The sequence below is a fragment of the Schistocerca gregaria genome, chromosome 2 (genome assembly GCF_023897955.1).
Source record: "Schistocerca gregaria isolate iqSchGreg1 chromosome 2, iqSchGreg1.2, whole genome shotgun sequence".
In the NCBI taxonomy this organism is placed as follows: Eukaryota; Metazoa; Arthropoda; class Insecta; order Orthoptera; family Acrididae; genus Schistocerca; species Schistocerca gregaria.
The window spans coordinates 182,252,963-182,278,258 of NC_064921.1; the positions used below are offsets into that span (position 1 = coordinate 182,252,963).

Sequence of the window (25,296 nt, forward strand, 5' to 3'; positions counted from 1 at the left end):
AGCTACAAGGGCTATTGCAGATTATTGGCTTAGACACAACAAAGCACGCTATGGGATCACTTAGGTTCGTAACCACCGAAAAAGGCGGAGATTCATCGATAATAAGGCAAAGGGGTGCTGTGTGTTTCTTATACCGGACTGTCGTGAAATGTGCTGACAGATTTTACACTCTTAGGAGGCAAACAGTCATAGAAGGAGACTACTGAGATCTCCTCGCCATGGCTAAGCATCATAGGACGCTGTCAATAGTAGACATTTATTCACAATGACCACACACCGGTTAATTCTGCAAATGACAGAGCCACATATGCCGCACCCTGTCACCCCTGTTACCAAACTGAAAATAGAACAAAACTATTACTGTCACGTCTGCTGACAAAAATTATGAGGGAATTTAAAAACCATATAGCCACCTTCAGTTTATATTGTCAAATAAATACACAATTAATATTACAAGTTCTTCTAGGTACATCCTTAAAGTTTAATTATGAGTATAACATAAGTATTATCTTGCGTAAAACATACGCTACCAATTCTGTTTCCTGTGTATTAAGAGAAAATGTATGACGTATTTGAGCAGGACAGGTGTGGCCGAGCGGTTCTAGGTGCTACAGTCTGGAACCACGCGATCGCTACGGTCGCAGGTTCGAATCCTGCCTCGGGCATGGATGTGCGTGATATCCTTAGGTTAGATACGTTTAAGTAGTTCTAAGTTCTAGGTGACTGATGACCTCAGAAGTTAAGTCTTATAGTGCTCAGAGCCATCGGAACCATTTTTTTGAGCAGGACAAGTATTGAAACTTTCTAGCAGATTGTGTTGGAAGATGACTCGGTCCGAGAACCTTATTTTTTGCAGACAGTGTATTGAGCTATCCGGGAACGGCTGAAGACCCTCTCTCACAGCTTTACTTCGGCCATTACCTCCTTCCCGTGTTACAAACTTCACAGAAGTCATCCTACACACCTTCTGGGACTAGTACTTCTGGAAGAAACAGAGCTGGGAGATTAGGCCACCATCTGTGACTGGGTTCCTCAGTTAGTAATAAGAGCATTGCCTGCAGTGTAGGGAATAAGGATATTGTGTACCAAGTAATAGATACAAAACAAATCGTGAGAAGTCCTTCATTGGCTCACCTGATGCCACTCAGTTACCTTCTGCAGCCTCCACCCGGTGCCCACAACATGAACCTCTTCATGCTTCTGCGTCATCTCGTGCAATTTGCCATATACATCCTACGATAGCGTGGCTAACCGTCATACGAGGCTCTGTCAACCGCAGACTATATTGTCTCTACCTCATGCTGGCGGACATGGAAATTCTTCGCCAATTTACCCAACAGACACCCATATAGCTCCGCACCAGCAGATAGACAGCTCAGTGCAGGACCTGAAGTCAGCTCAGTACAACACACTGAAAGCTACCTTACGACTCAGCAGTCGCCACTTACGGAGAACTAGGACCAGTAACAGTATTATTCAGTCATAAGCATAAGAACCAATAAAATCAGTGAAGCATCATTATGTCAGGTTTAGAAGATCAAGTATCATACACCAAACTGTACCAAAATTGAGTACCGTTTGTAATAGGCTCTTAATAAATATTATTTTTTAGTACTTATTCAGTTGTGAGATTTCTGTCATGGTGCCATTCCATCAAACAAGTGATAATTAGCAAGTTTGCAATGAGAAACATTAAGGAAATGTAACGCGTAAAGGAAACACGGAAATATTTGTATGAAGTGCTGTGAGTGTTGCAGTGTTGCAACTGAATGCTACTGTTGAATTAGCCCAAAAGACTGTGGTAGCAGAAAAATGTTTCCTTACATTTTTCTGCCACCACAGGTTTTTGGGCTAATTTAACAGTAGCATTCAGTTGCTACACTCACAGCACTTCATACAAATATTCCTTCATTTCCGTGTTTCCTTTACCCGTTACATCAAATTCACTGTACTGTTGTGTTGGTTATGCATTCTTTATGTCTGATGGCCATAATAGATGTGTATGATCAAAGATTTAAAAAGTTTCGTTTGGTGATATATGAATGTGGCCCTTCCGCGTTTCGTGAATAGTCATCGGTATACACTGAAATTTGAGGTGTGTTTTGGTAGCAGATAATTTTTATATTCTTGTCACATGATTTATAGATATGACCTCATGCTGGCGGACACGGAAATTTGTCCCACGGACATCTTATCTGTCGGACATGCCTGACAGTACCGGCACCACTCATACCTACAATTTTATGGGGATGACTTCTGGTTGATGAAATTTTTCAGTTTGCATGCACAAAGAACGTCCGAACTCTTACGGGAATCACAAATCTGCGATTAGGGGGTTAATGAGGGACGGGATGGTCGCTATGATGCGAATTTGGGTGTGGTGGAAAGTGTCTCCGGATGGTCAAGGAGTTTAAGGTAACGACCTAGAGAAGCTGAAAATCTGGGTACGAGTTCCTACTGCCAAAAATACTCAGCTCTCGCACTTGTATCGCCGCAATGTGCTGTGCAGCTGTAAGTCATTATTTCTGTCCGATCGTTTTCCCATTCCATTTCGTTTACAGTCCTTTCACCACGATGAGTCTTGTCTACATGAGCCAGTTAAAGGTACATAGCATATATTCGCTGGGCATCATCAGTGTGCATGAAATGGCAAACTATCCGTTTTCTGTGTACCTTCCTGGGCAGCCTTGAGTAAGTATTGTCAAATTGGTTTGTGAGTTCTCAGTTCTAGACAAATGTAATAACATAAGGGAATGACCGTAATCACAACTGTCGGCATTTTCTTGACGACAAATGAATAGTGATATGATGTGGAATTAGCTCATAATGGCTGTTGTAGAGAAGGCTACTGATCGACTTCGGGTTATTGGGGAAATCTTCTAGCTTAGTACGTTTATAAAGGTGGGCACGTACAGAACACTTGTGTGAGTCGTTATTGAATACTGTCTCTGTGTTTGGGATCCCCACCGAGTCGGATTAATGGAAGACATCGAAGTAATTCACAGTATACAGACAGTCGTATTTCCCTCGTTACGTATGCGAGTGGAGCCTGAAAGGGAATGACTGTCAGTGGTATAGAGCACCTTCCACTATGCATCGTATGGTGGCTTATGGAGTGTATGCGTAGATATAATTTGAGCATATAGTTGGATGTTCTCAGTCAGCATACTCGCTCCGACACGTTCTTCGGATTCCAGCATATGGCGTATCGGTGGATGACACGGCGGTCGGATGGTCCCGGTGAGCCACTTGTGGCCTGTAGACGGAGTGGTGGATTACTGTTTAACCAAGATAGGCCATCACAGTCTTTTTATCACCTGCACAGCGATTTAATGGGGGTCGAAACGCTAGTCGCAACTCGTCTATCGTTCTCGAATTTGGAGTAGGCTAAGTGTTATGTTGAGTGTTTTACGTAGGACTGTCTATTGGTTCCATCATTTGCGAATAATCCACTTGCGTTGTTTACAAATATTTTCTCCTTGGTGACCATTATTGCTGACCGTGGTCACCAGTCACCGTCAGTTGACGGTCTCAAGATCATATTCCTTTGTTGTAGTCAGCAGCCTTAAAGTGTGTCTGTAATGTATTGGCTGTCAAATTAATTTTTCGGCGCAGTTATCTTATGATTTATTTAATATTACTTTACAAGATTGTCTCGGCTTACTGTCGATAATGTAAGCGAACATTTCCCAGTTTGTAGTAGCCGTATGAAAGTAGGCCCTTTTTCCTAACGTATGGTTGAGCTACATCCATGTAATTCAATATAGGCTATGATGAATGACTGTACGTCCGGCGAGCCTAGTTCTGGCATCTTGTGCAAGCGTGCAGTTATCAAACTAACCCCACCATCGTTAGTTACTTTCGTTTGTATGTACTGGTAATGGCTTTTAATTTGCACTTCGCGTGACCTAGTAATTTTGCTTGGCCAATCGCGAGGATAGTTTCTATCCCAAATTTGCGATAGAGATTCCCCTTAGTGGTGAACTGTGTTTTTAGTATTATGTGAGAGTTATTTGAAACTCGCACTACGGAAGTTAACAACAAACAGCTGAAGAGTCTCACGTCCCGAAATTGATATTACATCGCTTTCAATAATTGAGTTTTCAGATTACGAATTTTTGTCGGGAGATTTTGGGGAATTTATCTTAACACTCACGAAAGTGTGTTCCACATGTACTCTGTATTCCTGTAGCCGCTTCTGGCCTGTAGTGAAGACTTTGGCAGTCTTACTCGTCTTCACAGATGGTGCAGACGTCAGGTGCGCTCTGCGCCGTACAGGCGAGGCCTCTGCTCTAGACAGCCCACTTTGCTCCATTCCAAAGGAAGTGTTGGAAATCGGCTACTGTGGCTATGCACGAGTTACTAATATAGTATTCCAGTGCACGTTCGTGGAATATACACTGAAGGACAAAAACTGCGACAGCAACATATAGTTAATTTACAGTGATGAAATTTTAGGAATATATTTCTCTGGGTAACATCTTTCAGTGCAATATCACAGGTTAGTATAAGCTTGCAATTAGCCATTACAAATGTGAAATGCTGGTACATTACTAACTGGTCTGACCGCCAGAATGCTGAATACAAGCATGCAAATGTGCATGCAATGTGTTGTGCGAGTGCCGGACATTAGCTTGTGGGATGGAATTCCAAGCCTGTTGTACTTGGTCGGTCAATACAGGGACGGTTAATGCTGTTTGTGAATGACGCTAGAGTTGTTGTCCGTTGATGTCTCATATGTGATAGAATGGAGACAAATCTGGTGATCGAGCATTCTAAGGCAACATGTCGACATAGTTGGTAATAATTGACGGAAAGTCATCGAGTAAAACAGAAGTGATTTGTGGCGTTCCCCAAGGTAGTGTTATAGGCCCTTTGCTGTTCCTTATCTATATAAACGATTTGTTAGACAATCTGACCAGCCGTCTTAGGTTGTTATAAGATGACGCTGTCGTTTATCGACTAATAAAGTCATCAGAAGATCAAAACAAACTGCAAAAAGATTCAGAAAAAATATCTAAATGGTGTGAAATGTGGCAGTTGATCCTAAATTACGAAAAGTGTGAGGTCATCCATATGAGTGCTAAAAGGAACTCGTTAAACTTCGGTTGCACGATAAATCAGTGTAATCTAAAAGCCGTAATCATCTACATACCTAGGTATTACAGTTACGAACAACTTAAATTAGAAGGAACACATAGAAGACTGCGTTTTATTGGCAGGACACTTAGAAATGTAACAGACCTATAAGCAGACTGCCTACACTACGCTTGTCCGACCTCTTTTAGAATACTGCTGCGAGGTGCGTGATCCTTACCAGAGATACGACTCACGAAGTACATCGAAAAAGTTCAAAGAAAGGCAGCACGTTTTGCATTATCACGAGATATGGGAGAGAGTGTCACAGAAACGATGCAAGATTTAAACTGGATATCATTAAAATAAAGGCGTTTTTCGTTGCGACGGAATCTTCTCACGAAATACCAGTCACCAACTTTCTCATCCGAATGCAAAACTATTTTGTTGACACTGACCTACATAGGGAGGAACGATCACCACGATAAAATAATGGAAATCAGAGCTTGCACGGAAAGATATAGGTGTTGATTCTTTCCCCGTCCTATAATAATAATAGAGAACTGTGTAGGTGGTGCAATGAACCGTCTGCCAGGCAGTTAAATGTGATTTACAAAGTTTCCATGTAGATGTAGATGTAGATGTAGAGCATGTTCCGTTACAACAACAGTGCCACAGGTCGAATCAGCAGATGGACGTACAAATTTGCAGTCAGGGTGTGTGGGGTAATCAAGAGAGAGCTCATGCTGTCACACGAAATCGCACATCAGACTAAAACTCCAGGTGTAGTTCCAACGTCTATCTTCCTTCTAACCAACACACGGCCATCAGTGACATCGATTCAGAACCAGTTTTCAACAGAAAACACAACAGACCTTCAACCTGCCATCCAATGACCTTTTGTTTGACACCGCTGAAATTGCAAATGACAGTGGTTTGGGACCAATGAAGTGCACGCTACTTTACGTGTGGCTCAGAGCTGTCCTTGAAGGAACCGATTTGTAACAGTTCGTTGTGTCACCGTGGTGTCAACTGCTGGTCATATAGTTGCCGCAGATGCAGTACGATGCGTCAGAGCCATAAGCCGAAGGTATTCTCTACTTGGCTGTCTGGGGCCTGGCCTTCTCGCGACTGTACATTCACGTTACCACCGCAGCCAGCAATTATGTGCAGTTGCTGCGTTCCTGATAAGTCTTTCTGCATTATCGCGGAATGTACACCCAGATTTCCGTGGCCCTCAGTGTTGGCAATGGCGTCTTTGTTGTCTTAAATGCGTTCTTGACTAATATGAAATCAGCACGTCCAGTCTCAAATGTAACTAACGCTTGCGACTATTACAGCGTGTATTTCAACCAAACCTGTTTTGTATCGTCAGAGTGACGATAGCAGCACCAGTCTTACGCGATTGGAGCGAAGTTTTAATAGACGTCATCTTTCACAGGTAGAAACACGCTTAGCAACTGTCGTTTATGGCCGGCCGGTGTGGCCGTGCGGTTCTAGGCGATTCCGTCTGGAACCACGTGACCGCTACGGTCGCAGGTTCGAATCCTACCTCGGGCATGGATGTGTGTGATGTCCTTAGGTTAGTTAGGTTTCATTAGTTCTAAGTTCTAGGCGACTCATGACATCAGAAGTTAAGTCGCATAGTGCTCAGAACCATTTCAACCATTTGTCGTTTATGTCGCACTACGTCTCCTTCGTGATACGATTTTTTTTCTATCTGCGAATTTTGGCCCAATGTCAGTATTCTCTAAAGTGTGGAAAGGTACTATCAAGCAATTCGAATTCATTATTCCGCGCCAGGTAATGAAATTACAAAGCGGCAATATCATTAAGTGACTGGGAGACGCAACATAAAATACACTCCTGGAAATAGAAATAAGAACACCGTGAATTCATTGTCCCAGGAAGGGGAAACTTTATTGACACATTCCTGGGGTGAGATACATCACATGATCACACTGACAGAACCACAGGCACATACACACAGGCAACAGAGCATGCACAATGTCGGCAATAGTACAGTGTATATCCACCTTTCGCAGCAATGCAGGCTGCTATTCTCCCATGGAGACGATCGTAGAGATGCTGGATGTAGTCCTGTGGAACGGCTTGCCATGCCATTTCCACCTGGCGCCTCAGTTGGATCAGCGTTCGTGCTGGACGTGCAGACCGCGTAAGACGACGCTTCATCCAGTCCCAAACATGCTCAATGGGGGACAGATCCGTAGATCTTTTTGGCCAGGGTAGTTGACTTACACCTTCTAGAGCACGTTGGGTGGCACGGGATACATGCGGACGTGCATTGTCTTGTTGGAACAGCAAGTTCCATTGCCGGTCTAGGAATGGTAGAACGATGGGTTCGATGACGGTTTGGATGTACCGTGCACTATTCAGTGTCCCCTCGACGATCACCAGAGGTGTACGGCCAGTGTAGGAGATCGCTCCCCACACCATGATGCCGGGTGTTGGCCCTGTGTGCCTCGGTCGTATGCAGTCCTGATTGTGGCGCTCACCTGCACGGCGCCAAACACGCATACGACCATCATTGGCACCAAGGCAGAAGCGACTCTCATCGCTGAAGACGACACGTCTCCATTCGTCCCTCCATTCATGCCTGTCGCGACACCACTGGAGGCGGGCTGCACGATGTTGGGGCGTGAGTGGAAGACGGGCTAACGGTGTGCGGGACCGTAGCCCAGCTTCATGGTGACTGTTGCGAATGGTCCTCGCCGATACTCCAGGAGCAACAGTGTCCCTAATTTGCTGGGAAGTGGCGGTGCGGTCCCCTACGGCACTGCGTAGGATCCTACGGTCTTGGCGTGCATCCGTGCGTCGCTGCGGTCCGGTCCCAGGTCGACGGGCACGTGCACCTTCCGCCGACCACTGGCGACAACATCGATGTACTGTGGAGACCTCACGCCCCACGTGTTGAGCAATTCTGCGGTACGTCCACCCGGCCTCCCGCATGCCCAGTATACGCCCTCGCTCAAAGTCCGTCAACTGCACATACGGTTCACGTCCACGCTGTCGCGGCATGCTACCAGTGTTAAAGACTGCGATGGAGCTCCGTATGCCACGGCAAACTGGCTGACACTGACGGCGGAGGTGCACAAATGCTGCGCAGCTAGCGCCATTCGACGGCCAACACCGCGGTTCCTCGTGTGTCCGCTGTGCCGTGCGTGTGAACATTGCTTGTACAGCCCTCTCGCAGTGTCCGGAGCGAGTATGGTGGGTCTGACACACCGGTGTCAATGTGTTCTTTTTTCCATTTCCAGGAGTGTAAATGATACAGCTTTTGGAACTCACAGCAAGAAATTATTTAGAGGTAGCTCGAACACACCAGGCATTGTTGCAGAAGCTATAAGACAGATATCAGTAAATTCGATTTAGTCGAGATGGCCGCCTCTGTTCGCTGTTTATATAAAACTCCGTGCCAATAGCTAAATTACTTTCTGACATATCACACAGTATGAAACAAGTCGACGGACGCTTGATGTGTACCGAATCCATGATCACTCAGTTGCCTGTTGCGAGGTCTGCTTCGAGGAAAACAGCAAACTATCTAGCGCTGGACGTCCTAAGATATCTTGCTACATCGTAAGAACTCCATAAATCGATGCTTCTGTTAACAGCGGGAGATAGTAAAGTACATGTACCAGTAGTTCAGATTTAGGAAGTGCTCACATTAACCTGTGATCCCGCAGTGTTACACATTAAATATGTTACCAAGACATCTGTATTTCTGAAGTTTCTGTACTCTGCTTCAATCAATTGTTTTTAGTGTTGTGATTTTTTCCGTGAATGTAGTTTCTGGTGCACTACGTAAGGTATAACATCTACCAGAACACTAAGTGAAGTTCTCAAAATTGTTCAAAAATGGTTCAAATGGTTCTGAGCACTATGGGACTCAACATCTGAGGTCATCAGTCCCCTATAACTTAGAACTACGTAAGCCTGACTAACCTAACGACATCGCACACATCCATGCCCGATGCAGGATTCGAACCTGCGCCCGAGCGGTCGAGCGGTTCCGGACTGAAGCGTCAAGAACCACTCGGCCACACCGGCCGGCTCAAAACTGTTGACTTCTCATTTTGATTAGCTCTAAGTTCTTTGAGAATTCTGAAAATGTTAATTTATGATTCTTACCCTCTAATCAGCTTGCCAAAAAGGAGTAACAACTGGAGTGCGACATCAACTCAGAGAAATTGGGAATTGAGAAAACAAGCAGCACATATCACATCATCCCTGCTGACGCACAGTTCTATTCTGAAGCGGAAGATTTACACCATTAATAGATTAAGAACACCCATTTCCATTGAAATAAAATGCCACAATTGATATAGTTAATGCCGTATCCAAATTGCGGTTATTGATCAGGTGAAAAGGTGGTGTTACAGATTGATACAAATAAATCGCAACGCCGAGAAGAAGTTGTGACACGAAAGTTGATAGGCGTGTGTCTACACATCAAAGTTGATGTCGATTCAAATTTCGTATAAGAGTGTCGCCAACAGCACAACGGGGATGCAAACAGGTTTTCTTCAGATACACGCTTAACAGTCGTAATCGTTAGTTAACTTTTCGACTCGACGTATTGATGCCTTTAAAGCGACAAAGACGCCGTTATCAATATCTCACTGAGTTTGAACGAGGTCGTGTAATAGGGCTACGAGATTCTGGATGTTACTTCTGCAATACTGCAGGAAGATTAGCAGGAAGGTAGCCACTGTATATGATTGCTGGCAGCGGTAGTCCTAGAAATGTACTGTCTCAAGAAGATCGGCCTCCGGATGGCCACGTGGCACAGCCGAGAAGGAAGACCGGCTTTTTCAGCGTATGGCTCCTGCACGTCGTCCTGCATGCAACAGTAATGTGGGCAGCAGTTGGCACCACAGTCACACAACGATGTTACAAATCTGTTACATCAAGGACAGCTCCGAACCAGACACCCTGAACCGTGGTTTGCACGCACTCCAAACTACCGCCGTTTGGGACTTTAGTGGTGTCAAGCAGGAGCTCGTTGGAGGGCTGGGTGCTGGTCTGTTGTGTTTTATGATGAAAGCTGGTGCTGCTTCGGGGTGTTGGTTAGAAGGAAGCCAGTTGAGGGCCAGCAACCATCCTGTCTGTTTACTGGACACAAAGACTTACAACTAGAGTTGTGCTGCGGCGTGCGACTTCATATTAGAGCAGGAGCCCTCTCGTGGTTAACCCACGCACCCTGATTACAAATTTGTACGTCAGTCTGGGGAATCTACCCGTTGCTCCCATTCATGAATAGCATTACGAGGCATTTTTTCCAACAGGATAACGCTCGTCCACATATTTTTGTAATCCTGTTTGCTCTACAGAGTGTCGTCATGTTACCTTCGCCTGTTCGATCAGCAGATCTGCCTGCAATTGAGTACATATGGGACATCATCGGCCGACAATTCCAGCGTCATGCACAAACGGCATTAACCGTCCCTCCAATGACCGACCAAGTGCAACAGCCATGCATCTAAAGCCTACATGTTGACCTCCGGCACCTACACTATACAATTCATTCAGTTTTGAATGCTTACATTCAACATTATAGCGGTTACACGGGTTAAAAATGTACTAGAATTTCACATTTAGAATGGCTTATCTCGAGCTTACACTAACCTATGATCTCACAGTGTTACTCAGTTAAATATTATTGATTGGTGACTCCATAGAGTGCTGTGTGCACAACGACAATATGATAAATAACATTAGAAGGAAGGTCAGATTTGGCAGTAATTTTGATGATTTAGTAATAGCAAAATCTATTTTCGATAACATAATGGTCATCTTCAGTGCTGGAAGTTAAACATTTCACATAGCGATCAGTGAATAAGAAAGAAAAGAACACAAGTGCACCTAAATATAAACCAGCTGTTGGTAAGAACATACCTTTAGCGTAGAAATTAAAGCTCGTAGGCACTGGTGTCTAGTTATTAGCAGTAACAGAAGCTATGAAACGATCACGATATACAGCGGCTTCAGCAGGAGAGTATGCTAGCCCAGAGTGGTACATGCAAAGCAGGTTGATGTAGCCTTAAAAGACATCTGTAGGATTGTTAGAGGCTGCCTAAGGCAGACAAAGATAAATGCTTCGTTGGGTGCTCCATGTGACATCAGAAGAGAGGTCGCCGCTAACATCGAGACGCACAAATCAAATACAGTGACCTCAAATCAACATCAACCTGCCAAGCCAAAACTGAAGTCTGGGAAGAGTTTCCTAAGAACTTCACAGCCCTTAGAAGGATCAGCTGCGGCTACCCGACTCACCAATTGGAAAGAAGGATGCCACCACCTGTCAAACTGGATGACACCACAAGAATCCCTGCCGCCTGGACACATGGGGAAGTGGGTCATCTGGAAGTCCTTGAACAGATTACGGACCGAAATCGCAAGATCGAGGGATAGTCTCCTTAAATGGGACTTCAAACTGCCAACTGCCAACACAACACTGTGCGAATGCGGTGAATTGCAGACAACCCGGCATCTCTTAAAATGTAGCTCATGCCCAACCAGCGGTAGCATGAAGAACGTAGCGTCTGCAGCACCTAATGCCATCAAAGTTGCTCTATTGTGGGCGAATTCTGTGTAGTTTTCTTTGTGTGAATTGTATATGTGTTGATTTTAGTGTACCTCTGACTCCAATAAAGAAAGATAGGTTCTATTACTGCTAGTAGCTAGGCACCAGTGCCTACCAGCTTTAATTTCTACGCGAAAGTTATGTTCTTACCAACACCTGGTTTATACTCAGGTGTATTTGTGGTCTTTTGTTTCTTATTCACTGATCGCTATGTGAAATCTTTAACTTCCAGCACTGAAGATGATCATTATGTGATCGAAATTCGATTTTGCTGTTAATAAATCATCAAAATTGCGGCGAAATCTGACCTTCCTTCTAATTTTATTTTCAGTTAAATATGTTATCTAGACAAACGTATTTCCGTGGTTTCAGTCTCTACTTCTATCATTTTTTTGGTGTTGCGATTTTTTTTTTGTGAATGTAGTTTCTTGTGCACTACGTAAGGTATAACAGCTATCAGAACACTAAGTGAAGTTCTCAAAATTGTCGATATCTCATTTTGATTAGCTCAAAGTTTTTTGAAGAATTCTGAAAATGTAAGTTTTTGATTCTTACCTGCTTGGTGCTTTAATCCGATTAGTTAGTGGTAAAAGCTTAACAGTGAATGGCTATGTTCAGTTTCCTTATATACGTGATCAAATTAAGTGACAAGTGTTAATGAACTTCGCCGTTCTCGCTAAACATACATGTGTATTGTCACCCTTCGTGGAAACGGCTTCTTTGTTCCTGGACTGATGAAACTCACTTGTGTAGACTGGAAGTTAGTTAGATGACAATCGTGATCTTTCTCCTCATGGCCAACTTGATCTTCATCCTGCTACCCTGTGCAGATTCTACTAAACTTTCATTTATTTCTTGCAGGCTCTGGTACTGAAGGATGCTCCGGGTACGCTGTATCCATTGCAGGGTGACGTCAGCAGCGAGGAGAGTATTCTATGCACCTTCAATTGGGTCAAAGAGAATTTAGGAGGAGTCGATGTCCTTATCAACAAAGCCGGCGTTTGCAGAGAGAGTCTTCCGTCACGTAAGTGAGCCACAGTTCGTCTCCATTCAAGCAAGAACCACGACACGTCGTGTTACGACAAAGAACATGGAAAGAGGTTTGAGGTTTTGAAAGTCTCTTCGGGTTGGCTGCCGGATCCTAAAATCAACTTGACTCGATATTCCGGCGATCCAACTGTTCGCCATCTTCAGGAAAATGCTGCTTATGCTGATGAGTCCCGCTGAGAACTGACGCCAGGTTGCAAATCGACGTCCTATTTCCGGCGGTAGCAGAACACTGCCTAAATGAGGGACACAAAATGAAATTTCAGGAAACTATTGTGGTTGCCAACATTTCCGGTTTTTGGAACAGTGTGTATAAAGAGGCGTTTGAAATCAGGTTGACTGATAATTTAATCAACAGAGACAATGGGTTTCCTCTTAGCAAGACGTGGAATCCTGTATTATCTCGCATCAAAGCTGAACCTTCCTCAGTGCGGCCTTGATTGCAGCAGTGTCACACTAAGGGCGGCGCCACCTCCCTGTTTTGGAAGGCAAAAAATGTGATGGGCGGCGCATGCGCCGGGTACTGAATGGTGGCCTATATAGGACGTCGATTTGCAACCTGGCGTCAGTTCTCAGCGGGACTCATCAGCATAAGTAGCATTTTCCTGAAGATGGCGAACAGTTGGATCGCCGAAATATCGAGTCAAGTTGATTTTAGGATCCGGCAGCAAACCCGAAGTGACTTTCAAGACTTATTACTCCGGGAAAGCCTACGTATTCACAGACTTGAGGTTTATGTTGACAGGTAGTAAAGTACGGAAGAGATCGTGCTGAAAAGACTTCTTGTATGCTTTCTGCTCCTCTCTTGCCACGGCTGAATGTCTTACTCATCTCGTGGAATACAAACTGCATATAGCATAAGAAGGAAAGCTCCCACAAAATACTGACAATTTTTGATAAAAATTGTGCAGTGCACAGAATATAAAATGCTCAGTTAATGTCGAAAGAAGAAAAGAGGCAGCAGGTACAACAGTTAAAGGGATCGTAAGGTGCCTTGAGAAAACTTGTCTAACATGTCACCAGGCGGCAGATGAGACAGTGCAATGACGAAGTAGCTCAGACAGTAGATAGTGATGAGCCAGCTCGTGAGACCAGTTGTACATCACGTAACCAACCGAAGCAAATCAATAACCTTAGGTGTGCACAGGCTGGCAGATGAGGCAGTACCATTTTGAAACAGAAACACACTGCTGAGACAAGCGATAGGACACGTAGCTATTGTTCAGAGCTCGCGGAATTTGAATGAAAAATAAGCATGAGGAATTCCTCAGTTGGCACACACACACACACACACACACACACACACACACACACACACACACACACAAGCGACGCAATAATTGGACAAGGGACGGTGGTAAAGATCGAACCAAAGCCGAAGACAGAGCAGTCCTATAAGCTGTCATCTATGCTGTAACAAGTGACACTTATTGTATCTGGCGGACCGGTTGAATACGTGCGGTCAACGTCCTGCTCGGCTAACCTCAAAGCTTATTATTTTGGAGGATGCGCAGAGCATTGTATCCTTTTCATAACACCCTTAAAAGCTTTTCAGACTGTTTCTATTCCGTATCCCGTATTTATGATGCAGAATGAAATAAAAGTCTAGGTACCACTGACTTAGCCCCTGACGAATACTACTTAAGTCCAAACGGCAGCCAGCTCAAAAACTATTTCTGGAAGGAAAAGGATGTAGTTTTGATTTTCTGCTATGCCACTGTTTATAAATAGCTAGAATTACATTCACGTTTAAGAATCATAAAGACATAATAGAAGGAGGAGATTACACAAGAACAAGAAACGATCCAATTTCACAGTGGTAATGCCCAACTGCAAGAATCTTTGACAGGTAATCTGCCGCCTTCTTGGAAAGGATCAAAATTCGTTACCCATCGCACAGTCCACATGTGACATCCTGCAACTTTTACACGTTATAACCCATGAAAGACAGTTCCCAGCGTCCGCGATTTGATAATATTTTGAGGTGAAGAAGTAGATACAACAGTTTATCCGACTTCTTTCAACGAGGATTACGGAATAATCTTCAGAAATGATGCTTAGTCACTACAATTTAAATTATGACTGTGCTGCGTTGCTTCATTATATACAGGGACAGTAACTTTAATGGCACAAGCATTTCGAACTGTGTTTCAGTTAACACGGTTTTAATACAGTCCTCGTCCTTCGCTTTGTTGCTGACTGATGGTGGTGGCACACTCTGTTCCCAGCTGGACAGACAGCCGAGTGGAAGCGCATACTGGACGTCAACGTGCTGGGGCTGTCCATCTGCACCAGGGAGGCCGTCCAGGGAATGCTGGACAGGGGAGTCGATGACGGCTTCATCATCCACATATGCAGGTACACTTCAAAGCGTTAATAGCGATACTTTTCTTGTCTTCTTATGAGACTGTATAAAGGTGTTCTTCAGAATACAGCCGTTCAGCATGTGACAGTCAGCGAAGATGTTGTGTTAGGCTTCTGGGAATCCGGTAAACATCGATATCCGTTACTTCATTAGAATAATTATGTTTGGTGACCTGAAGACCACCCCACGCTTGAATTCTGCATTCAAACCTGCAGTAGCTCTGACATGCAGATCATTTCGTGAGATACTTTGCGGAGAATGTAATATGTTTCTTGATCCTTCTTGGATTACAGTACTCTTCTTCATCGTGTACTGAATACATATTGCAATGCACAACAATGAGTTTGGTTCAGAATTCTACTGCGCCTTGCCTACTAAATGCACTGATGGCCAAAAGAGACACTCGTTTTAACTTATAACGCTTTTTATTTATCGAAGAAGGTAGGGGTTGTACTAGATACACAAGCAAAACTCACAAGGGAACCTCCCCATCGCACCCCCCTCAGAGTTAGTTATAAGTTATCACAGTGGATAGGCCTTGAAAAACTGAACACCGTTCAAACGAGAGAAGGGGAAGAAGTCGTGTGGAACTATGAAAAAAAAGCAAAATATATAAACTGAGTAGTCCATGTAGATATGCAACATCAAGGAGAGTGTGAGGTCGGAACACCGTGGTTGCGTGGTTAGTGTGAGCAGCTGCGGAACGAGAGACCTTGGATCAAGTCTCCCCTCAAATTAAAAGTTTAATTTTTTATTTTCAGTTTATGTGTAAAGTAAAGCTGTGAGTACCGGACGTGAGTCGTGCTTCGGTAGCTCAGTTGGTAGAGCACTTGCCCGCGAAAGGCAAAGGTCCCGAGTTCGAGTCTCGGTCGGGCACACAGTTTTAATCTGCCAGGAAAGTTTCATATCAGCGCACACTCCGCTGCAGAGTGAAAATCTCATTCTGGAAACATCCCCCAGGCCGTGGCTAAGCCATGTCTCCTCAGTATCCTTTCTTTCAGGAGTGCTAGTTCTGCAAGGTTCGCAGAAGAGCTTCTGTAAAGTTTGGAAGGTAGGAGACGGATACTGGCAGAAGTAAAGCTGTGAGTACCGGACGTGAGTCGTGCTTCGATAGCTCAGTTGGTAGAGCACTTGCCCGCGAAAGGCAATGGTCCCGAGTTCGAGTCTCGGTCGGGCACACAGTTTTAATCTGCCAGGAAAGTTTCATATCAGCGCACACTCCGCTGCAGAGTGAAAATCTCATTCTGGAAACATTTTCATGTCATGTGACGCACATGCTGTCACCAATGTCGTACACAATATATCAGACGTGTTTTCCTGTGGAGGAATCGGTTGACATATGACCTTACGATCAAATGTTTGCGGTTCCCATTGGAGAGGCACGTCCTTTCGTCCACTAAACGCACGATTTTGCGTTGCGGTCGCAAAACAGACACTAGATTATTACAGTCAACAGAGATGTCAATTAACGAACAGACAGATCATGTTGTTGTTGTTGTTGTTGTCTTCAGTTCTGAGACTGGTTTGATGCAGCTCTCGATGCTTCTTCATCTCCCAGTACTTAACTGCAACCTACATCTTTCTGAATCTGCTTAGTGTATTCATTTCTTGGTTTCCCTCTACGATTTTTACCCTCCACGCTGCCCTCCAATGCTAAATTTGTGATCCCTTGATGCCTCAGAACATGTCCTACCAACCGCTCCCTTTTTCTTGTCAAGTTGTGCCACAAACTCCTCTTCTCCCCAATTCTATTCAATACCTCCTCATTAGTTATGTGATGTACCCATCTAATCTTCAGCATTCTTCTGTAGCACCACATTTCGAAAACTTCTATTCTCTTCTTGTCCAAGTTATTTATCGTCCATGTTTCACTTCCATTCATGTCAAGACACTGTCCATTCCGTTCAACTACTCTTCCAAGTCCTTTGCTGTCTCTGACAGAATTACAATGTCATCGGCAAACCTCAAAGTTTTTATTTCTTCTCCATGGACATTAATATCTACACCGAATTTTTCTTTTGTTTCCTTTAGTGCTTGCTCAATACACAGATTGAATAACATCGGGGAGAGGTTACAACCATGTGCTTGCTCAATACACAGATTGAATAACATCGGGGAGAGGTTACAACCATGTCTCACTCCCTTCCCAACCACTGCTTCCCTTTCATGTCCCTCGACTCCTATAACTGCCATCTGCTTTCTGTACAAATTGTAAATAGCCTTTCGCTCCCTGTATTTTACCCCTGCCACCTTCAGAATTTGAAAGAGAGTATTCCAGTCAACATTGTCAAAAGCTTTCTCTAAGTCCACAAATGCTAGAAATGTAGGTTTGCCTTTCCTTAATCTATTTTCTAAGATAAATCGTAAGGTCAGTATTGCCTCACGTGTTCCATTATTTCTGCGGAATCCAAACTGATCTTTGCCGAGGTCGGCTTCTACCAGTTTTTCCATTCGTCTGTAAAGAATTCGCCTTAGTACTTTGCAGCTGTGACTTATTAAACTAATAGATCATAACTTTCCGAAAATAAAAAAAGTAAAGTTTCCACTCGAGGGAATACTTGAACCAAGGACCTCCCGTTCAGCAGTTGCACACACTAACCACGGGACCACGGCGCTACTGAGCTCAGAAGCTCCATGATATTGTCCATCTCGCGCATGGACTACTCAGTTGGTATATTTTGCTTATTTTTTTCATAGTTCCACACAACGTCTTCCTGTTTTCTCGATTGATCTATGTTAATTTTTTCAAAGCCTATCCGCCTTGCCAACTTATAACTAAATCTGAGGGGGGTGCATTGGGGAGGTTCCCTTGTCAGGGACTGGTGGAGCTTTTTGTAAGTTATGGTTTTCGTGGCGGGTCCATTGAATTATGATTCCTCCAGTGAATTACAAACCAAAATGTATCTCTTCCGCAACTAGCTGCATGTGATAAGTTCACTTTAGATCGCTTGGGACACACAACCATGCATTGATCAGCCAAAACGTTACGACAATTGCCCACCGTGACGTTTGATGTCACCAGGTGGAGTTGCAAGCACGTGACACGGTAACAAATGTATGGTGGATGAACCTAGCGAAGATATGGGCTGCAAATGGGGAAATCCTTTGAGACAAGCGACTTTGGTAAAGGGCAGATTATTACTACGCAGAGATTGTGAACGAGTATCTCGAAAACGGTGAAGCTGTTGAAATGTTCACGCGCTGTTGTCGTGAGCATCCACAGAAAGTGGCGGAAGGACAGTGAGTCTACCACTAGGCACTAAATGGTGGGACGCCGACGACTCTTCACAGAACGGAGGGTTCGGAGGCTTGTCTGCTCTGCAAAGTAGAACAGATGGTGACCTGCAGCATGTCTGCGGAATGAGCAGGATTCGGGTGCACGCACATGTGTTTCGGAATACATCGTTCACCGTAATTTGTCGAACATGGAGCTCCGCAGCAGACCACCCATACATGTTCACATGTTGACCCAACGACATCGTCAATTACGATTGCTCTGGGTACGGAACCATCGGGATTTGAGCGTGGATCAATGGAAACGTGTTGGTTCTTCAGGTGAATCACATTTTTGCTACACTAGGTCGCTCTCATCTGCTCGAACACCACCTTCGATGTGAACGGCGGATCGAAACGTGGAGCGCGACACGGAGTCAGGATAGTAGGAATAACATTGTGCTATGGGAAACATTCTGCTGCGCTTGCTTGGTACATGAGCTAGTAACCGAAGACACGCTGACAGCAGCGAACCACTTGCCTCCCTTCATGGTTGATGTCTTCCCCAGTCAACTTCCAGCAGTAAAATAATCCGAGTCTGGGAGCCGGAACCGCGATGGTTTGAGGAGCACTCCACTCGGCTCACGACGATGTCTCGGCGACCAAATTCTCCTGATGTAGATCCTGTGCAGCCCATCTGGATCGCTATTGGCCGCTATCTTCGCGTACGCAAATCACCGACTCGTTGTTTACTCGAATCACAGGTCCCGTGCGTAGACAAGCTGTTAAGCAGGAGGTCATAACGTTTTGACTCCTGAGTGTATGTACCAAGTGACGAAGGCGTAATGGTGGTTGTTGTGGATGGCTGTATGGCGAAGTCGAAATGCTAGTCCGACTAATTATTCTTGAGCGCTTCTTCAGTGTTTGGGGTCAACAAGTAGGCATTAGAGAAAACACGGAATGTCTTCAGACGAGCGCTGTTACGATTTAACACGTATTCGAATCGATGAGTGCTGCAATTAGATCAATTGATCCCAATGACGATGTTACAGATAATAATAAGTTGAAACATTCTTGTTTTGCTTTGTTTCTTCATGATGTCACGTTATGTAGTTCCGTCATCCTTTAAGCGCAATGACCTCCTTTCACGACATTATTTTTGGGATTCTCAAGGAATAATCTTCATAGATTACTTGGAAAAAGGTAGGATAACAGCACCCTGCTATGCTTCATTATTGGATTGTTTCAAACTAGTGCTGGCTGCAAAAAGACCTAGGTTCGCACACAAGAGTGCAGACAGGAGTGTTACTTCAGCAAGTTTCGCAGGAGAGCTTCTGTGATTTGGAAGGTAGGAGACGAGGTACTGCTAGATGTAAAGCTGTGAAGACGGGGCGTGAGTCGTGCTAGCGTTGCTTAGTTGGTAGAGGACTTGCGCGCGAAAGGCAAATGACTCGAGTCTCGGTCCGGCACACAGTTTTAATCGGCAAGGAAGTTTCATAACAGGCCACACTCGGTTGCAGAGTGGAAATCTCATTCTGGACACAAAAATGTGCTCTTTCACCAGAATAATGTGCCATTCCACAAATCAGCCCTAACTGTGGCAACAGTGAGTGAACTTGAAGTGGTTCATCATTCACCCTATTCACCAGACTTAGCCCCAAGCTACTTCTTCTTATTCCCTAACTTGAAACTTTGGCTTGCTGGAAGAAATGCTCATCAAATGGGGAAATGATAGTTGCAGTCAATGAGTGTTTCACAGAGTTTGACAGAACTTATTTCTCTGGTGGGATGAAAAAGCTGAAAGATCGCTGGAGCAGGTGTGTATCCTCCAAAGTACACAATGTCGAAAAATAAGGTGAGTTGTTTACGAAGCAAAGTCTTTTCTTGTATTTTACGAGGATTATTAGAACACCCCCGTATTACAAAACAGCTTAAAATCTGTTGTTGCACAACGCGTAATCTGACTCTAACATAATGGTTACTGGATTAAGGTTACAATTGAAAGTTTTTAATTGATTTTTCTTTGTAGAGTTTGCATCTGTCGTTTTCACTTAATGATTGACACCAGTTGTATCCATTGCCGGTAATTTGCTGCTGTTATTGTTATTGTTGGAGGTGGTGGTGCGGCGGCGGTTGCGGCTCCGGTGGTTCGTGTGTGTGTGTGTGTGTGTGTGTGTGTGTGTGTGTGTGTGTGCGTCGAGTGAACCTTAGCTTTATTTTCAAAAAATGGTTCAAATGGCTCTAAGCACTATGGAACTTAATATCTGAGGTCATCAGTCCCCTAGACTTAGAACTACTAAACCTGACCAACCCAAGGACATCACACACATCCATGCCCGAGGCAGGACTCGAACCTGCGACCGTAGCAGCAGCAGGGTTCCAGGCTGAAGCGCCTAGAACCACTTCGCCACAACGGCTGGCTACTTGCAGTTAATGGAAAGTGTAGCAACTGCGCAGTTTAGAAAAGATCCATTGCGACAGTATTTTGTTATTACTGGGCGTTTTCGTTACTTGATTTCCATTCAACGTGTCGTGTTTGGAAAACTTCTAGAAGTTCTCGTATTTGTGCGTGTATTACGGAACACTGTTTCATTTAACCAAAAGTTAGCTTTCGGTTAGTTTTATTAACGAACATGAAAACTGAACCTTGGCTCGACAGTCTACTTAAGACAATTTACAGCAAGAAAAAAAATGTATGCATTACATGCGGTTTTCCCTGATAAAGGAATCGTTACAACGGATTCACATCCGCTTCCTTTTAAAAGACAGCGTCTGTGAAAGAAACTTTTTGTCACCACATAAAATTCTTGTACATGTACAGAAACAGTAAAATCTGTATTGCCCGAGACGGCATTGTGGATAAAGATGGCGGAGGTGTGGGTTTCAGACCGCCGACCAGCGATCGCCACGAAAATTTCCTGTGGTTTGTTGGTTTGTTTTAAGACCCAAGCCATAATGATTTTTTCAAGCTCACTACTGATTTCCTAACACAGTCCTTGTTAAATTAAACTAGTGTTCTGTCCCTTATAACACCATGTTGATGGGACATTAAAACTTCTTTCTTTTAGAAAGATGTCATCTGACGCATGACTGATGGTTTCATGTGCATTACATAGAAAATACTATCATCCCAGACACCTTCGCTGTTCTACGTAGGAACATTTGCCTTAAAAATCAAGGAATTCAGTTTCGTAGAGTTTACTCGAAGTATAGAAACGAAGGTGCAAAATTATTGTAACCTACAGATCTTCATTACCTTCTCTCTGTACAGCGCCAAGCACTTTGTCATATCTGTATACTAACATGATGTTTGCCAATACCATCGCTCAGTAGTGCTAAAAACTTGCTCACTGTTGTGAATAACAACATGCTGAAGGGCTGAAACTAACTTTTGTAAGATTTGGCAACAAAATATTCCACTAAGGCACTCAATCTACAGCACATCTGGTATAACAACTCCTGCATGAGAATCTACAGGGTGAAGCGAAATTCGCACACTCGTGCTTCGCAGCGCGACTCCTTACATGCCGGCGATAGAAAACTGCCTCTCACAAAATTTCGTCCGTTTAGTACATCCAGCAGAGAAAGGACGTTAAAGAGTGGCAATCTGGCAACAGTGTAACCACTTGTATGGTAACTACTTCTGTCAGCACGTGTTACTTCTGCTGTACAGTGGGTGCGGTGGATATAGTTTTGGGTTAGCGTGCAGGAAGTCAACGGTTCGATACTGGTTTAAGGCATACGTTTTTAATTTGGTAAATGTAGACGAGGTGGCACGTTACCTGGCATCTTAATACTTAACAACGCCTGTAGCGGGTCCTTTGCAATCGCAGAAATGGAAGATTGATCAGCTTTCAAATCAGCCCTTTCCACTTCGTGGGGGTGAATTTATTCGCACCACTTCATTTAATAGATTCGAAAACCTGATTTTCTTTGTATCCTTCTTCAATGGTACCATTAATTAGTACCAAGTATTATTCTTGCCTCGTTCAGGTCCATTACATTTCGTTAGGGCCTTACGTTACCAGTAGAACTAGCAACGTGCTTTGCGAATACTGTGAATGGGTCCAACAAGAACACGAATCTAACGACGACTTCGTAAACACCGTAATATGGTCGGATGGGGCAGCATTTACTCTTGAGGGTGTCTTCAATACGCACGATGCCTACCATTGGTGTGAAGTTACCCTCTACGTCACCTGCGACCGTGGATATCAAGTTCACTTTGTTGCCAACGTCTGGGCCGGAATTTTTTGGCGACAAGTGTTTGGGCCCATATATACTTCCTGACCAGTTCATTGCGCGAAGGTATCAAGCATTCCTCTCAAATTATATGCCTCATGCGCTGGAAAATGTTTCACTACATGTTTGGCAGAGGATATGGTACCAACATGGTGATACACCTCCACACTCTGGAATTAATGTGATACTGTATTTGGACAGAACATTTCCAGGGAAATGGGTCGGATGTGGAGGTCTAGTTGTATGGCCACCGCGTTCATCTGACCTAAATCCCACGGATTTCTTCCTGTTGGGTCACCTGAAGGAGAACGTGTACTTTACTCCGCCGACGAATATGGAAGAACTTGTACTGCGTGTTCGTGTTCATGCTGCTCTTTTTACTGTGGATGCAGATTTTCTGCGAAGGGTCCAGAGCTGTATGATACGGCGGGTTGCGCAACGTTTGAACGTACAGGGATGTCGCTTGGAGCACCTGTTGTTCTGAGGACAAAGTATTCTGTTGTGAAGGTCTTGCGGTCATTAATTTGGACATTATTACTGTCACTGGGTGCTAATGTGCGACATCTGAGGGCTCATATTACATGTGGTATAAATGATAAGTAGCTGTTGTGTTCTTATATTGTGCTATCATCTTTAGCATTTTGTAGTTATTCTGTCTCATGACGGATCAGTTGTTTCAACTGTCTATTTCTTATTTGTTTAACCACAGATTTGTTACGTTAAGCGTTACAAAATGTTGTAAGTTTAGAATACATGTGACCTAAGAAACGGTATATATTGCAGTATGAAATGTCAAAATGAAATCGGCAAATTAAAATTTGGCTCCAACCCTGGTTCAAACCCTCGACCTCCATGCTAACCCAAAACTCTATCCATTGCACCAACTGTGCAGCACGATTAATATATGCTGTTAGAGGTTATTACCATACATGTGGTTACAGTGTTGCCAGATAGCCGCTCTTTAACGACCGTTTTCTGCCGGAAGTAATCGCCGGAGGAAATTTGGTGACAGACATTTTTTTTTATCTCTGGAATGCAAGGAGTCGCGCTGTGAAGCCCAAGTGCGTGAATATCGCTTCACTCTGTATAAAACACATCCTTCACACTTAATACTCTGCTTCGTTCCCGTGATTGCTAGGGAAGAATTCTACAACATGTTGAGTATCACACTGAAGTTTTTGTATGTCAGGAATAGAAAGTAATGATTTTTACAGACCTGTACTCATAAACGTGCTGTCGGCCGGTGTGGCCGAGCGGTTCTTGGCGCTGCAGTCTGGAACCGCGCGTCCACTACGGTCGCAGGTTTGAATCCTGCCTCGTGCATAGATGCGTGTGATGTCCTTAGGTTAGTTAGGTTTAAGTAGTTTTAAGTCATAGGGGTCTGATGACCTCAGATGTTTAGTCCCGTAGTGCTCAGAGCCATTTGAACCATAAAGGTGCTGTCATTTCGTTTCCGACACTACCCCCTCTAACTGCGCTCGTTTACTTATGATGACTGTCAATGTCGTGATGGCAACGGTTTGGTCACACATAAAAGGTGATTTAAATTAGCCCTACCATTGACAATCTGCAACGGCGAGTAACGTGAAGGTTATCTCCCCAGATTGTGACAATACTCCACTCTAACTTAATCAAGGTCTGTATTTGGAGTCTACTTCCAAGAAGATTAGTACAACTGGATGCTGATGACAAGTCTGTTATTAAAACATCTCTCAAACAAACAGTGCAAAGTGAACGCGTATAGACATAGAACGGAAACTCCTACTCATTAATCTAAATTTGAGACTGGCAAAACGCGTATGAGTGACTCGAAATCGCGCCCCCGTTTATAAGACGCAAAGAGTTAAGTGGTTGATATTAATTAACATCGAATTTAAGAAAGCCTCTACCCTTACTGTCACTAAGAGTAAAGGCTCTGCGATGAAACAAATGGTACTTAAAATATTTACTGTTAAAGAGTGCCTATCTGCCTAGCCGTGGCGCTTATGGCACCGAATTCAATGTTGTGAAGAGCAGCTCTCCAGCGGTGATATGGGCGCTGCTGTCAGTGGTGGTGCTTTGCGTAGCTAAAGATTCTGAGTACACAAGGGACGTCAAATGGCGTCTGCATACTCTTTAGGCAGAAGGCCACTTCCGTACAGTGCCTGACACGAATCAGGATTCTTGCTTGCTCATAGGCCAAGAGCAGAGCCGTAAGTGTGCGATAGTAAAGAAGTACTTCGTACTGCCTCCATCTCCACAAAGAAGCACAGGGTCGAGTCTCTGCTCACAGAAAGACGAATGATGCCACTTTCGAATCTAATGCTGAGACTGTTCTCCGTCACCTTGCCGGCAGTGTCTCGAAACGCTGTCCAGTGAATCCGTGTCCTACTGACACTTTGCCAGCAATGTCTCTAAATGCTATACAGTGAAGGGCGTCCTACTGACACCGGCCAGAGATCTCTCAAAACCGCTATACAGCCAAATGTGTCCTATCGACATCCGCCAGAGTTTCCCCTCTCCACGAGGAGACCAATTGTAGAGCAAACCTCGCGTCATTAGCATGAACACTTGTGAGGTGACAGGCTGTGGGGGGGGCGGATGTGAAGACTGCAGTTTCTGTAGTAAAAATCGCGGCAAAGTGGCAGTCGAGAATCTGGCGTGTTTACATCTAAGATGGATGTCTGTCAGCCGTCATGACACGAGCAGAATCTTCCTAGTTTCGGCACTGACCGACAGATGGTGGTACTTTAAAGTGAGTACTGTC

At 44.2% G+C, this 25,296-nt stretch overlaps 1 protein-coding gene and 1 non-coding gene across 3 annotated transcripts in view; both read left to right on the forward strand.

Annotated features, from left to right (window-relative positions):
* The window catches only part of LOC126335618 (dehydrogenase/reductase SDR family member 11-like), a 61,720-nt gene that overhangs the window by 9,367 nt on the left and 27,057 nt on the right, over window positions 1–25,296 (forward strand). For both annotated transcript variants that reach the window (XM_049999072.1, XM_049999071.1), the window contains exons 2-3: window positions 12,545–12,707; window positions 14,959–15,088. In XM_049999072.1, coding sequence (XP_049855029.1) covers window positions 12,545–12,707; window positions 14,959–15,088 — 293 coding nt within the window. The remainder of the gene's footprint in view (window positions 1–12,544; window positions 12,708–14,958; window positions 15,089–25,296) is intronic.
* Window positions 16,199–16,273, forward strand: Trnas-cga (transfer RNA serine (anticodon CGA)). Its single transcript has one exon. It is a non-coding gene; the product is annotated as a tRNA-Ser (tRNA).